The 15,785-nt window shown below is 42.6% G+C and overlaps 1 protein-coding gene across 2 annotated transcripts in view; it reads right to left on the bottom strand.

Annotated features, from left to right (window-relative positions):
• The window catches only part of inpp5a (inositol polyphosphate-5-phosphatase A), a 114,167-nt gene that overhangs the window by 81,196 nt on the left and 17,186 nt on the right, over positions 1 to 15,785 (bottom strand). For both annotated transcript variants that reach the window (XM_011484012.3, XM_020709239.2), the window contains exon 2: positions 12,497 to 12,538. In XM_011484012.3, the coding sequence (XP_011482314.2) occupies positions 12,497 to 12,538 (42 nt within the window). The remainder of the gene's footprint in view (positions 1 to 12,496; positions 12,539 to 15,785) is intronic.

The raw sequence follows: 15,785 nt of genomic DNA, 5'->3' as shown, positions 1-15,785 counted from the left end.
CGTTTCTGGAAAAATGGGAAGATTCTTACTTTTTTATTGAACAGAATACCAGGTCACTATGTTTATTATTATGAGCTTTTGGAAGCAGTAAAATAGGTCATGGCAGAAAAGAACTAAACGTATCCCGGAGAAAATGAAAAACTCTTCCTGAACTGACACAAATTGGTCTCCTTTATTAACAAGTTGAATCTTTTCAAAGTGCACATTCAAAACGGCCATCATGCCACTTTCCTTCTTTGTGGAGCTCACAGCAGAAAGCTGCAATCAGAATGAATAAAGCAGAACGTGACGCTGCTGGATAGAAACTTGACTTTGTGGTTTGAGGACCTGCAGCAGAAACGACGCAGATCACTTTTCTCATCCATCCTTTAATCCAGAGACTGACTGACTGAGATCCCCGTTTGTCACTGATGAGGCAGCGAGTGAACCGGAGATGATTGAGCGGAAATCTCTTTGAAAGAAGGCCCTGATACGTTTTGGAGAACAGAAGAATCCCCGTGTGTAAAAGAGCTGCTCTCAAGCTGCTGTGATGTTCTCCTCAATATATGTCTGTGAGTTTCTGTTTATTACCTTGAAACACGTGAAATCAAGGCATCAGTCCGTTCTGACCGACACTCACGTAAAGGAACTGATCAGAGAGGCTACAACTGAATATAAACCTGATCTGCAGAGGATTACTAGAAACAAGAGAAATCCCACTGAGATCATCATCCATCACTGCAGCAAGGTGAGAAATTCTGAGATGTAGTTTGGAAAACACACCTGACTAAGCATGCTGGTGTGAATAGTGTGGCAACCCAGGGGCTACGCCTTCCTGTTTGGCTGTTTGTGAGTGCATTCAAATAAATGGGCTCTGACGCCAGAATCGTGAGGCATGGAAAGCTCTTTAATGTATCCAGTTAATCGACAGCTCAGCTCTTGTTTCTCCGCTACAATGATGTACGCGCTGAGTCATTACAATACTTTAATTTTCCAGCAATTATCAGCTTTTCATGCAAAAAGTCAAACATTAAATTAAAAAAAAAAGCAAATTTTTTAATGAAGGTTGAAATTAGAGTTATGCTCTGATCTGAAATGTAATGCATTTAATGTGTTTATTGTGAATATGAATTATTCAGACACCAGAAGGATGCTCTGCCCAGATGTTTGTGTATTTGTTGATGTAAGGGTCATTGGAAGAGGAATGTTGAGATGCAAAGAATTACCAGTTAAATACTGTTGGATGAACGGTGAAATATTCAGTTTTATCATCAGAAATCTGACTTCAGAGGAGTCAGTGCCTCACCAGCCATCAACCTCACTGCACGTCACAGAGTAGTTGTGTGTGTCAGAGAGAGGCAGAGAAAAGACTGAGATAGAGTGGATGTGTGTGTGTGTGTGTGTGTGTGGAGGGGGGGGGGGGGTATCTGACCCCCAGGGTAGTAGCTGTGTTAACTCTGGCTAAGCTGCATTTGATGTGTGTATTGAGGGTGGACACTTTCCCTGAAATAAACACAAGTACAATACTAGCTGTTGTGTTGTAGGGACAGGAGTGTGCTATGGAAAATAATATGGCTTTAATTGCGTGTTTGTGTGTGTATGTCTGGGCAGGTCAGTGTGTGGTGTGGCTCTTTGACTCTCACACTGAAAAAATTTGGCTCTCGGTGTCAAACTTGTTCGCCCCCCTCAGGGCTCCAGACTAACTTTTTTCACTAGGAGCACAGTGGCCCCTAACTGAAAATTTTAGGGGCGCAACCAGAAAATTTAGGGGCGCATACCGTAAATCAACATTCTAATCAAATCTACTAATTTCCACTGTATTACTAATAAATACTTTAATAATAGATGCAGAAATTACAATGTGCTGTTTCTAATTCAGTGTCACATTTAATTCTTCACTTTTGAAAATGCAACAACAGGTAAACTGACAGCACCATCACTGTCATGACAGTACAAATAGTTAAGAAAACTGATGGAAATTTATCTTTGTGACACCAAATAGGTGCAGCCAAGATGCACAATAAGCGTGTTTCAGATCACCCAGGTGAACTCAACTCTGCGCAGATCACCTGGTGTGTGACATATATTTTTGTATTTGCTCCAACATCAACTGTCAATCATCACAAAAATATCGCGAGAAAGGGGTGGGAGCAAGGGGCAAACCTACCCGGACACAGCTGGAAACTGAACTGACTGAAAGCTGCCATGCAGACTACAAAACAATGCATTATGGGACATGTGTCCTGATGGTTTTTGTAGTGGAGTGATTAATTAAAACAATTTAAAATACCAATTCATTAAAAAAGGCTACATACATCACAAAACATTAAAATAATCATAAAATATATAATAACACAGATCATACTAAGGGGGGGAAGAATATTGAAACTAAATTGAATGTTAAGGACAACTCCAATTTCCTCTTCTCCTTCAGTCTTGCTGCAGATTCGCTTTCATCTCACAGCCGCCCCCCCCCCCCCCCCCCCGGTCTCCCCAACGATCCAGGCGAGGTGCCGGTTCATCTCAAACACGTCTATCGTTGCATTTTACCCACGTATTTTCAGTGAGTCTAAAACAAATGTTGTTTTTGCTCGAGCGTGTTTAAAGTTCAAGCCCCGTTAGCTGTCACGCATGTAGGTGTGGGACATTTATTATCCTCAGCTGACCCGACTCCCGCGGGAGCGGTGTGCTGCCGTAACGGCCGTGCATAAACCGTTTGATTAGAAAATTACGAGCGAATAGATACGTTCTAAAGGAAAGTAAGGAACTCCTTAGTGTGGTCCGGGGAGGGAGCTCTCAGGTGTCCTGCTTTCAAGCCCTGTCATTGTCCCGCCCCCAAGAGTCATTTACCCCACTGTGATTGGTTGGTCAGCTCCGCGCACAACAATGAAAAAGTGTCATTCATACAAACTGGCGGGCTGCAGTAACATTAAACCTTCATATTAAACATTAAACCTTCAAAATATCATCTTGGGGGCCGCAAATAGCCTGCGGGCCGCGAGTTTGAGACCCCTGCTGTACACTCTGGCACTGGTACACTAGCCGCAGGTCGGAAGAACGAATCAATAGTTCGCTTATTCATAGCTCAGACGCACATATCAGGTTGTGATGATTTGTCTCCGTTTCCTTCCCACAGACGTTAACGCGCACTCGATTATCTCTAGGCCCCTCCCCCTCCACGCATTTTAGCCACTCACAGTGGCTTTCCCTATTCTTCTCACACGCAGTGGCCGCCTCACAGACAGGCATCACGCGAGAGTGTACGTGTTCGCGTTTCATGAGTATGTGCGCGAGTGTGTGTGTCTGCCTGCGTCCGTGTGCGCTCGCGTCTCATTAATTATTTCATTGATCATTGACGTGCCCCTTCCACATTTAATGTATAAAAAAATACGAAGGGTGGGGGAGGCAAATTTACTGGTCGCGCATGTGCGACTGGATGTAAAATTCAGTCGCACACTCAAATTTTGGTCGCAAAATGCGGGGTGTGGGTGTGTGTGGGTGTGTGTGTGTGTGTGTGTACAGTTCCATGTGTTTTATGTTATGTAACATTAAATACTGTCCAAACATTTTTTAGAGTTAGATATTAATTCCATGCAGATGTGCCACAAATCCTCGGCTACTTAAAAATATGTTAGATTGAATATTTAGACAGCTTTTTTTGGGAACTTAACTTCAAGACATCTTTTCTAACTGGACCTCTTTAAATTTTAATTAAAGACCCCTGGTTTAGATAGAAGGAGCTGTGGTCAGAACAGACCAGAACTGAGCTCTTTGGCATCAACTCAACCCGTCGTGTTTGGAGGAAGAGAAATGCTGCCCATGACCCCAAGAACACCATCCCCACTGTCAAGCAGGGAGGTGGAAGCATTATGATTTGGGGGGTCTTTGTGCACAGGACTTCTTATCTGTGTGGATGGGAGGATGGGCGGAGCCATGTACCGTTAAATCCTGAGTTAGAACCTCCCTCCCTCCACCAGGAGGCTTAACATGGGTGGTGGATGGGTCCTCCAACGGGATCATGACCCAAACCAAAAAGCCAAGACAACCAAGGAACGACTGAAGAGGAAGTAGATCAAGATCATGGAGTGGTCCAGCCAGTCCCTGGACCTCAATCCTATAGAAAACCTATGGAGAGACTTGAAGCTCAGAGTTGCTAAGCAACAGCACCAAATCTGAATGATTTAGAAATCATTCATAAAGAAGAGTGGAGCAAAAATACTTCCTGATATGTGCAGAAACCTGCTCATCAACTACAAGAAACCTCCAACCTTGGTGCTGATTATGAGGGTTTTCATAAGAGTCTTTCTGGCAACAGGGTTCAAATACTTCTATCCCTCAATCAAATGCAAATAAATATTATTGTTGTTGTTTTTAAATTGATTTCTTGATTTTCTGTCACTTTTCAAAAGAACCTACCATTCGTGTGACAGACTTTCCTTTTAAGTGGTCAACCCGTCTATAACAAGCAGCAAGGGGTCAAATACATATTTCCTCCACATGTTAAAGTAAAAAGTTCATCTAAAGCCAAGCAAGGTTTGACAATGTGTTGCTGGACGATGATAGAAATCCGATAAGGAGCACAGACCGGCTGGATTGAGTTGGTCTTGGGTAGTTTGGTGGTGGACTCCCGCATTTCAAACCTTTTTAATAGGCTTTGTTTTTACACATCAGCATGGAGACATCACACAAACAAATTGTGACCAGTAAAAGAGAAACGGCGTGTCTCACCAGTCCTCCAAGAGTCGTGATCACCTCAAGGCTGATTCTTTGTCCTGGCACTAAAGCAGTTAACCAGTTTAGTGAACTTCTGAAGGGCCACTGACAGGAATCGGATTAGCTTGTTTAGTGATTTACCTGAATCAAAACCAGGAATTCTGAACACGCCAATTGTTTCTCTTTCATTTGAAGGATTCTTCCTTGCAGACCAGAAGAAGCAGATTTTTCAGCCTGTGATTACTCCTCCACATCATGTGAGAGAACATTGCAGCAGAGTTCTTCTATAATCAGATGCAGGTTTTGGTTTCTGTATGAAACTCAAAACTGGACTTCCTGCTGGACATCTTTCTGGATGTCTGGAAGGGAATGGACACCCTTCATGAGACTGGGCATTTCCACTGTGACATTTTGAACTCTGCACTGGTGTGTGTTGGATGAGCCAATGCAAACCTTCGTTCCACAGCAGCGTGTCTTCATCAAGGACAAAGCTGAAGACTTCTAAGGATTTCTACAATCTAGTCAGAAAGTCATGCTTCATCACTTAAAGTCAACATGCGCATTGTTCAGCCGGTGTCATGTATCTGCTTTACTTCAGTCATAACTGACATGTTCTGTTTGTTTTGTTTTTGGTTTTCGCTCTGATCTTGTGTGGGTATTCCAGGAAGCATGTTTAAACTAGCCTGACTTTAACCCTGAACTCTGGCTGAAATGCGCCTGAACTTGCTTACTCGGGGTATGTCGGTTCCAAAAGACCGGATATGAGTTAGCGTAATTACGCTCGACTTGGTAACCCTGGGTTAATGCACGTCAAGTGCATACACATTCTCTATCGATTTCCAGAGTCACCATGGAAACGCGTGGAAAAAAAAGAGAGCGCTATACTTCAGTGGGACGGAGTCAGAGATTAAATAAATAAATTATATATATATATATATATATATATATATATATATATATATATATATATATATCACTTGTCCAATTTAAATGAATTACCTTAATTGGTAACAAGTAATTAAGTTGCATTTATTCAACCTAATTTCTTACGTCTATCCAATTCAATAATTATTTTTACAACTCAAATTTACATATTTATCTTACTAAATGTCACATTACTCCAATTCAACTAAATGTTTTTCCGTATTAAATTATTGTACTTCTTGAACTCTCATATGTCTGAATTTGAACCTGCAGATATTCTCATTTTTATAACATTAAAATTAATGATATAGTGTGAATATGCAATATATCATTCATTCAGTCATCATGACTGTCACGTTAAGTTCAATTCTTCTGACTGTAATTAGCACTAGTAGTGCTTCATATCATCATCCTCTCACTAATGGCGCAGAAAGAATTAAACACAATGATAAGAAATACACATAACAGGATCAAATAACTCATCAAAACACAGTAAAACAGCTACAACTAAACAGATTTGGTCCAAATCCCACACTTAAACCCAAATCCGTCCAGACAGGCAAAAGGAATCGTATCCCACAATCCCTTGCGGTGCCGATCTAACAGCATCACCAAAGTTACACCTACTTAACTGAATTAATTTGAATGAAAGTAAAATAACTGTTTGAAAACTACGTGTTATTTTTAAGTTGACTGAACTCAAAAAAAGGATTTATCTTAACTGAAGCAAATAATTAAGTTCTATATATATATGTATATATAATTAAGTTATATATACATATATATATATATATATATATATATATATATATATATATATATATATATATATATATATATATATATATATATATATATATATATATATATATATATATATATATATATATATATATATACACATATATATATATATATATATATATAGGTGTGTATATGTGCACCAAGGTCACTATAAATTCAATTTCAGAGTTGACAATTTATAGAATATTTTTAGTCTAAAATGTTTATGTACTAATAATTTAAAAAACTGTAAGAGTACACCAATCTTTGTGGGAAGATAGCTTTGTCTTGTAAAATAATATTATGTTGCAGTAACCCATAATTAGAACAGATAAAACGTTTTATTAGGAAAACACATAGCAGTGACGATGGCGTTTCATGCTCTGCTGTAAACCGTGTAATGGGGACGGCCTCTGCTCTGTGGAGACGGCTCAGACGCTTCTGCTTGTGCACACTGGGAGTCTGACCCAGCCGTGGCAGGACGGCTGGATCAGACTGGACCTCTAAGACTCTATCCTGCAGGTTTCAAACAACGCTCCTGCAGGCTGGAGGGGTCCTCAGCCTGCGACCCGGCGCACAGCGGGGTTGGCTGTGCGCTGGGAGAGGAAAGAAAGAAAAAAAGAAAGTGCGCTCTAGTTAAACACAGGGATGTACAGTTGGGCAAAAAAGTATTTAGTCAGACACCAATTGGACAAGTTCTCCAACTTAAAAGATGAGAGAGGCCTGTAATTTTTATTATAGATAGACCTCAACTATGAGAGACAAAATGAGAAAAAAAATCCAGAAAATCACATTGTCTGATTTTTAAAGAATTTGTTTATAAATTATGGTGGAAAATAAGTATTTGGTCATCTACAAACAAAGATTTCTGACTTCACAGTCCTGTAACTTCTTCTGTAGAGGATCTTCTGTCCTCCACTGGTTACCTACATTAATGGCTCCTGTTTGAACTGGTTATATATATAAAAACATCTGTCTATAACCTCAAACAGTCACACTCTAAACCCCACTATGACCAAAGAGCTGTCTAAGGACACCAGAAACTAAATTGTTGACCTGCAGCAGACTAGAAGACTGAATCTACAACAGGTAAGCAGCTTGGTGAGAAGAAATTATTAGGAAATGGAAAACATACAAGACCACTGATTATCTCCCTCCATCTGGGGCTTCCCCCAGGATCTCACCCTGTGATCACAAGAACGGTGAAAAAAACTCCCAGAAGCACACGGGGGGACCTAGTGAATGACCTGCAGAGAGCTGGGACTCAAACCCTGCAGTTCCAGACGTGTCCCCCTGCTAAAGCCAGTACATGTGCAGGCCCGTCTAAAGTTTGCTAGAGAGCGTTTGGATGATCCAGAAGAGGATTGGGAGAATGTCCTATGGTCAGATGAAACCACAACAGAACTTTTTGGTGATAACTCTAACCATCGTGTTTGGAGGAGAAAGAATGCTGAGTTGCATCCGAAGATCACTAACTGTAAAGCATGGGGGTGGAAGCATCATAATTTGGGGCTGTTTTTCAGCAAAGGAACCAGGACGACTGATCCGTGTAAAGGAAAGAATGAATGAATGGGGCCATGTTTGGTCATCAGCATTGAAGATGAAACGTGACTGGGTCTTTCCGCGTGACAACCATCCCAAACTCACGTTGCTCGGGTAATGAAGGAGTGGCTTCACAACAAGCATTTCAAGGTCCTGGAGTGGCCTAGCCAGTCTCCAGGGGCCTCATTTATAAAACTTTGCGTAGGATTTGCGTCAGAAGTGGCGTACGGATGAAACATAGGACGTGCGTACGCACAGAAATATTCGGATTTATAAAACCGTGCGCACGCACATCCTACGCATATTTCCCTTAATAAATCACAACCGATTCTAAATGCAGCGCAGCTTTTGCGGCTTCATGACACGCCCATAGTTGCCCATAAATAGTCCGTGAAACGCCCACAAATGAATATTCATTGATTGGGAAACCATGCCAAACACGGAGAGAAAATCAAAAAAACGTAACTTCACTCAATGTGAAGTAGAATTTATCATTGGCGAGGTGGAAAAGAGGAGAAAAATGTTGTTTGGAGGGCACAGTGTGGACATTACTAATGCCAAAGAGGCACGTGGCAAACGGTGGCAGACGCCGAAAATGCTGTAGCCTCACAACCTCGGACCGTGGCCAAAATAAAAAAGAAATGGTCGGACATCAAAGTCGAGGCGAAAAAAACTTCTAAGCGCTCCATCGGGAGGGGGGGGGGGTGCACCGGAGCGCCAGATGCACCGGGTGACACGCGTAGTTCCTCCGAGTGCTCCTCTGTAACGCCGGGCCCAAAAGCCAGCAAAGGTCCAACAGGACAGCTGGAGGAAGTCGGAACCGGCTCATAAGCCACTCGTCCTCGTTTGCCAGCACGTCTTCTTGCTGTCTAAAGATGCGTTCACTCCGAATTCTTCCATTTGCCACATTTTCTAAGAGCGCAAGATCAGCAATTGTGCGTCATTACGCATTGTGATGGGGCATTTTATTTCCATCCATTTAATTACATCTGACAAGCTACAGATGTCGGTAATAATCGACGTGGAAATGGGAAATTGATCAGCGCAAATGTAATTTCTTGTTGCTTTCTGAATGGTTGAGACATACGCCATACATGGTTTTATCAAAAATAAAACAAACTAAAGGCATATGCATGAATACCATAATTACGTAGCTTATGAAGAAATGTTTTACTATGAAAACAACTTTCCCCAGTGGACAATTAGTACGTCTGTCCGTCCGTCCGCACGCCCGCACCTCTATCTGCTCCGCCAGACGGACACATTGACGAGAATATCAGTTTTGTACATTATTTCGTTCTGTTAACTATATTATTTATGAGGATGAATTGCACAACATACCAATATTGCAGAACATGTTTCACTTTTCTTTTTGCAAATATGTGTTCATTTGAATTTCTGTTGTAATTTTCGTTTGATTTTTTTTGTTTGTTTCACTGCTGATCGATCAAACGGGTGTTCCTGTAGGCTGTTAATTGTAAGACTTGCTTTGTGAAGTTTTCATGTTATTTATGAGAGGCAGTATTGTCATTTTCACTTTCACTTTTACGTGTTTCTTCCATCTGCCGACGGTGTTGCCGTTTCTCATTTCACCCGTTTTTGTGCGTACGCCTGGGTCAGAGCTTGCGTGAAGGACCGTAGAGAGTGGCGTACGCCTTCTTTTGTGCGTACGCAACGTTTATAAATGAGGCCCCAGATCTCAACCCCATAGAAAATCTTTGGAGGGAGTTGAAAGTCTGTGTTGCCCAGCAACAGTCCCAAAACATCACTGCTGTAGAGGAGATCTGCATGGAGGAATGGACCAAAATACCAGCAACAGTTTGTAAAAACTTACAGAAAACGTTTGACTGCTGTCGTTAAACACGAAGGGTACACAACAAAGTATTGAGTTGAACTTTAGTTATTAACCAAATATTTATTTTTCACCATAATTTAAAAATAAATTCTTTAAAAATCAGACAATGTGATTGGATTTTTTTTCTCATTTTGTCTCCCATAGTTGAGGCTTACCTATGATGAAAATTACAGCGTCTCTCATCTTTTTAAGTGGGACAACTTGCACAACTGGTGGCTGACTGAATACATTTTTGCCCAGCTGCATGTATCAGAATGTTTTCTTTTAGCCATTTTGCATGTCAACCAAGTGACATTACACAGTGAGGTTAATAATTCATTCATCATCTTCTTCCGTTTATCCCTAGGTGACTGGAATCTGTCCCGGCCACTTATGGGCGAAGGCAGGAGACACCCTGGACAAGTCGCCAGTCTGTCACAGGGTCACACATCTCACACACCCATTCACTCTCACACTTCTTGCTGTGAGGCAAGAGCGCTAACCACTGCGCCACCGTGCAGCCCTAGGTTGAAAATATGATGTCAAATATATACATATATATTTTTTGTTTATTTATTGATGATTTGATCTACCGTCACATCCGGTCGTGATCGACATAACAAGCACACCGGTGTAGAAATTCATAACAAGTCAATAACTTCTTAATATATTTTCTAACTTATAGTAATGATTACACACTCTGCCGTGCAAAAGCATTAAGGCCCGCCCACATGTCCAACGAGAGCTGGTGGACTTTAGAGCTGGACAGCATGGCCTGCGATTATTGTTGATTTTAATGACATTCCATCAAAATGACTCACAGGAAGTCAACATGGAAAACTGGTGAGAGCACTTTTTTTCCAAGATAAAAAAAACTGTTTAAATATCTCAGCTCCGATACCTGACCTATACGGAGCCCGTGTCCTGACATGAAAAAAATAAATATTTCTCGTTCCCACAAATTAATATCTTGTTCCCACGAAATAATATTCTGTTCCCACGAGTTAATATTCCCACGAAATATTATTTCGTTCCCTCGAAATAAATTAATTCGCTCGAACGAAATAATTATTCACGTCATAAGTCATTCATAAACACAGATATGCTCTCTGTCCGGCCGCAAAAGCCATTTTCAGCGCTAACTTCCGTGTTTCTGTGACCCACATTCATTCAAGAAAGGAAAAAGAAAAACAAGAATGATCAATTTATTATTGTCTCAATGAATATAAGAAAAATTTCATAAGATTTATGATACCATACGATTCACCGGATATAACTACTAGCTCCGCCGCGGAGCTCTGTTGCTTGTCATGCCAACATTCGGGCAGCAGGCTGGCCGGTAGACAGACATCCAGCTGATATTGTAGTTTAGCGTGGAATAGGAATATTAATATCCTTGTCTTTTATTAACATTCTCTTTAGCAGTCACTTAACATCCGAAGGCTAGTAGGCTACATGCTACGTAGCATATCATAGAATCATAGCACGTAGCATGTCCTATTGTCTCTGAAGGCATCACAGTTACAAGGCCATGGTGATTGGTCGAGATACATTATGGGATATGTGTGATGTATGATGGGATACGTAGCATGTAGCCTTCGGATGTTAAGTGACTGCTAACGAGTATGTTAATAAAACACAAGTCCTGAATATTATTATGTTTTTATTTTCCCCCTCTTGAACGAATCTGGGTCACAGAGACACGGAAGTAGCGGCAGAAAGCGGCTTTTGCAGCAAGATGGACAGAGATCGTACCGGGATGTGAATGAACCAAGACATGAAAACATGACTACCGATGCTTTCGTGCTTTTTAAAATAAATAAATGCGATCTCTTAATATGTAGCCTGCTAGCCTCCTATAATTCCTATTCGACTCTAAACTACAATGTCCCATACAGCAGCTGGCTGTCCGGTATACACCGGTCAGCTGCCCGAATGCCGGCAAGACAAGCTAAAAAGCTCTGCGGCGGAGCTAGCAGCTATGTCCGGTGAATCGCTATGGTATGGCGAAGCAGCAAGCTTGGGCATCCTAAATTTCATTCAAAACATTCATTGAGACAATAATAAAATGATCATTCTTGTTTTTCTTTGTCCTTTCTTAAACGAATGTGGTCAAAGAGACAAGGAAGCTACCGCTAAAAGCTGCTTTTGCGGCAGGACAGAGAGCATATCTGTGTTTATGAATGACATGAATAATTATTTCATTCGCAGAAATAATTTATTTCGAGGAAACGAAATAGTATTTCGTCGGAACAAGATATTAATTTGTGGGAACAAGATATATTTCATTTTTTCCATGTCAGGACACGGGCTCAGTAGACCTAAAAGTTAAAAAGAAAAAAAAATTCATTGAGGCCTTGGATTCAGTAAGGAAGTTTAAAAAGGGTTTCCAGCAGCACCTATAAAAAATGTTTCTTTTCTTCTTTGTCTGGTTTCAAAAACAGGAAAATATGAGAAATGTTTACAGACCGCGGCCAGTTTTTATGACAATGAAGCCAAGTTCATCAGAGCAAACCAAGCAAAAGGTGAGGCAGACAGCAGACCTTTCTATGAAACTCTGTATGCACATGACTGTGGCTGTGTGGGTGGGGGTGGGGGGGTGTCATGAGGGCTGCAGTAATGAGTTTAACTCATAAACAGTGTTGAGTCCTGCAGAACATCCATGCAGACCTGGACTCGTGCTTCGTGTTATAGGAGGCCTCCTCTGACTCCTATGCTCACCTGGTAAAACTCCCGCAGCCATGTCTTCTGCAGGTTCTCCGGCTGAAGACACACAAAAAGAAGTTGTTAGAATCCAGTTGGTTAAACCGGTCAAATTCAAATGGTTAAACTATTGAAAACAACTTTTAGCATTTGTGTTTCTGCAAACAGCTGTAAGCCTTCATCAAACAGTCAGCACTGTGTGTTTTGTCAGCACAACACTGTTGGAAAAACTATTACAAGTTGCAGCAGCTCTTGGGAAAAATGAGTCCTGAAAGTGTGCAGGCTCTGCATCTGCACTTCCTGCTCTCAGGTGAGATGTGAACATGAAAGCTCTCCGTGCCAAGCAGCTAGGCTGCTGAACAAGCACGTCTGCCTCATTAGCTGCATTACCTGCTCGGACCGGACACTGGACAGGGAATTAAACAGATTCAGAAAGATCTCATGCTTTTGCATTAGAAAGTCACTTCCCTTTGGGTAAGGGTCTGAGACCTCCATGATTTTCACCAGCCTCCCTTCCTTCTGCTGCCCTGCTCTTTAAAAGCTGTCCCAGACCTGGACTTCATTTGGGTCTGTGCTGTGGAGACGGACGGGGCTCTGGGCAGTCTACCATTTAAGGACAGACATCCCAGTGGCCATAGCTGGGTCTGACGTGAGTGGTGGTGGTGGGGGGGGGGGGGTCCTTCAGTGGTCTCCAACAGAAACTACCAAGAGATCCTCAAGCATTTTGAGCTACCTGAGAAAACCCCCATGAATGAAAAGAGCTGATGACCTCCTGCAGATCGGTGTATTGATCCACGCATGAACATGTTCCTGATTAAATCAGGAAGGATTGGTTTCCTCTGTTGTTCTACAAGCACCTAACCTGTTAATAGTGTGTCTAGTGTTTAAGAGGAATCTGTTGAAGACAATAAACTGGTGAAGGAGGTTTGGTAGAAGGAAAGGTTTCCTCTGGAAAATCATCATCAGCTCTAATGCTCAAAAGTCCCGAGAGACACATTAAAACCCATCTATCATCAAGATTCAAGCAAACTCCTTATGCAAGCAAGCCCCGATGACCAAAAGTGAAACCTTCAGTCTCATTTCTTAAGGAAGTTTCCAGAAGGTAAAATATCTGATCCAGATCTGTGACACAGGACTGTCTCTTTGTGTGGAACAAATCATTTAAAGGCTAAAGTCCTTATCTGGTGACATTTGAGCCGAGGTCTTAAAAGTAATATTGAAGAAAGCTAAAAATAAAAAAGCTGAATAAAGACAGAAAGAGTTGTATGCATATCTTCTCTTTATGCCTACGACTGCTGCAGCTCAAAGATCCAACCCTCACATTCCTGTGAGTGTTGACTCACTAAAGCTAGCGTTGCAGAGCGGCTGTGGGACTATTGGAAGCCAGCTTTAAGTGATCATTTGAAACTCTAGAAACACAAGCAAGGCCCTGCAGCTGACAGAAACTCTGTGCCTTCACAAACATCTGCAGACATCCTGGAAGGTATGTCATGAGCGGCATCAGAGCGTCTTTTCCTGCCTGTTGGACACAGACACCTTGGGTTGGAACGTCTTTAACTGGACGTATGTCCTCAGTAAGCGACTGTTTGAAAACTGCAGAGCTGGAAAAGTGTGTGTGCACCATTGTCGCGGCCTTCGCCGCATCACAGCACAGGTCTATATAAGGAAACGTGCAGCAGACCCCATCCTCAGTCACATGGAAGAGGCAAAAAAGAGTGAGACAGAAACAAACAACAGAAAGGGACCGAAAAGGTGGGATCAGAGCCGTTACCTTAGAAATCTTCCAGACATTCCTGTCTGTTGTCTTCAATAGGACTCTGAATGTCAGAGGTTCCCTATGCATGCTGAGGCCACTCAGGAGGAGGCTCCTTTGAAAAGTGGACTTTCTCTTAAACAGATACTTGAAGTTAAAGGAGTTAGTAAAGACGCAATAACGGCAAGCTTTGGACAGTTTCTAAACACATGTGTAAGTGTCCTCATGTCCTAGATCCTCGTGTGGAGAGGACACTTGAAAAGAAGCTGCTGGTGCAGCCATGTCAGAAATAACATTCAGGACTGTTATAGCCTGCTGAAAGGCTCAGATGATGCTCTGATGATGTTAGAGGCTTCTGGGGAACAGATGGGGGGCTGCTGGCCCTTGGGGGCCCTTGGAGAGAATGTGGGCCAAAAGCAGAGAAAGGCAGGTTGAACCAGGTCTAAATCTGTAGCTGGGCTCTCTGCGCCTCCCACCCTCTGCTCAGCACAAGTTAATTTGCAGTTAATTAGAAAGTAGGGTTATATACAAGCATTGAGGTAAAAATAACCCCCCCGCTCATCTCCTCTTCCTCCAGTGAAACATTGACTCACTTAGTTCTCTGCAGAACCTCCCTCGTTCTCAGCTGATGGCCTACTTTTCTGACAGAATGGAGGGCAGAGGCACCATAACACCCGACCCACCGGAAATGCAGATCTGAGGAGTCTGCCTCATCGACACACACTGCTGTGGTACAAAGAAGATCAGGATGGTTCATCGGTTCTCAGCCTAACCAGAGCTTCAGGACTGAGGGGACGCCTACCTGCAGGAAGACCGTCCCTGAGAAGTCTTTAAGACCAACATGCAAAACCTTTGAGCCTCGAAAGCAAATGTAGCCTCCGGCAAACTCCAGCAGGCTGCCAAATCACAAATCCAACTGGAACGATCATGTACAGGAGACTATGATGTCAGCCTCCTCTGTGTGTGTTTGTGTGTGTGTGTGTGGTGGGGGCGCTCTCAACTAAAGACTAAAGTGAAACTATGACTTGTTAGAAGTGACTTGATGCCGACATCAGGAGCTGATCCCAGCTGAGGCTCATGTGCTGCTGCATCTGCCAACAAACACAAACCGACTCAGCAGAGAGAAAGGGCTGAAAATAGCACGCTGAAGCTGGGGGGGGGGGGGGGGGGGGCACTGGCCTCCGCCCTTTTTAGGGGTGGAGACCTGAAGACCACACTCTTCCTTGGCGTGTTCACATCCACAAGCATAGCTCCGCGCTGAAGCAAGCTGCCTAAACGGAGGCCAACAATGGGCTCATTCCAGGCGGCGTGGAGATCTGCTGGGAGCACATGGACGCCACATGACTCTCATCCTGACCGGCCCCTGCCTGCCGCAGGCTCAAAGCCCCTCTCCGAAACACCCACTTCCTTTTTTATTCAGGCTGGAAGGGAGCAGGAACCTGGGTTTTTAAGGAAAACGTCTTCCTGCAGCATGTAAGCAGCGTCACAGCCTGACAACAGAAACCAAGACAACCAACCATGATGCACGCTCACAGACCCAACACACACCAAAGT

The sequence above is a fragment of the Oryzias latipes genome, chromosome 15, assembly GCF_002234675.1.
Source record: "Oryzias latipes chromosome 15, ASM223467v1".
Lineage (NCBI taxonomy): Eukaryota > Metazoa > Chordata > Actinopteri > Beloniformes > Adrianichthyidae > Oryzias > Oryzias latipes.
The sequence above is the reverse complement of the archived record's forward strand: the minus strand, read 5'-3'. Positions and strand labels throughout refer to the sequence as shown.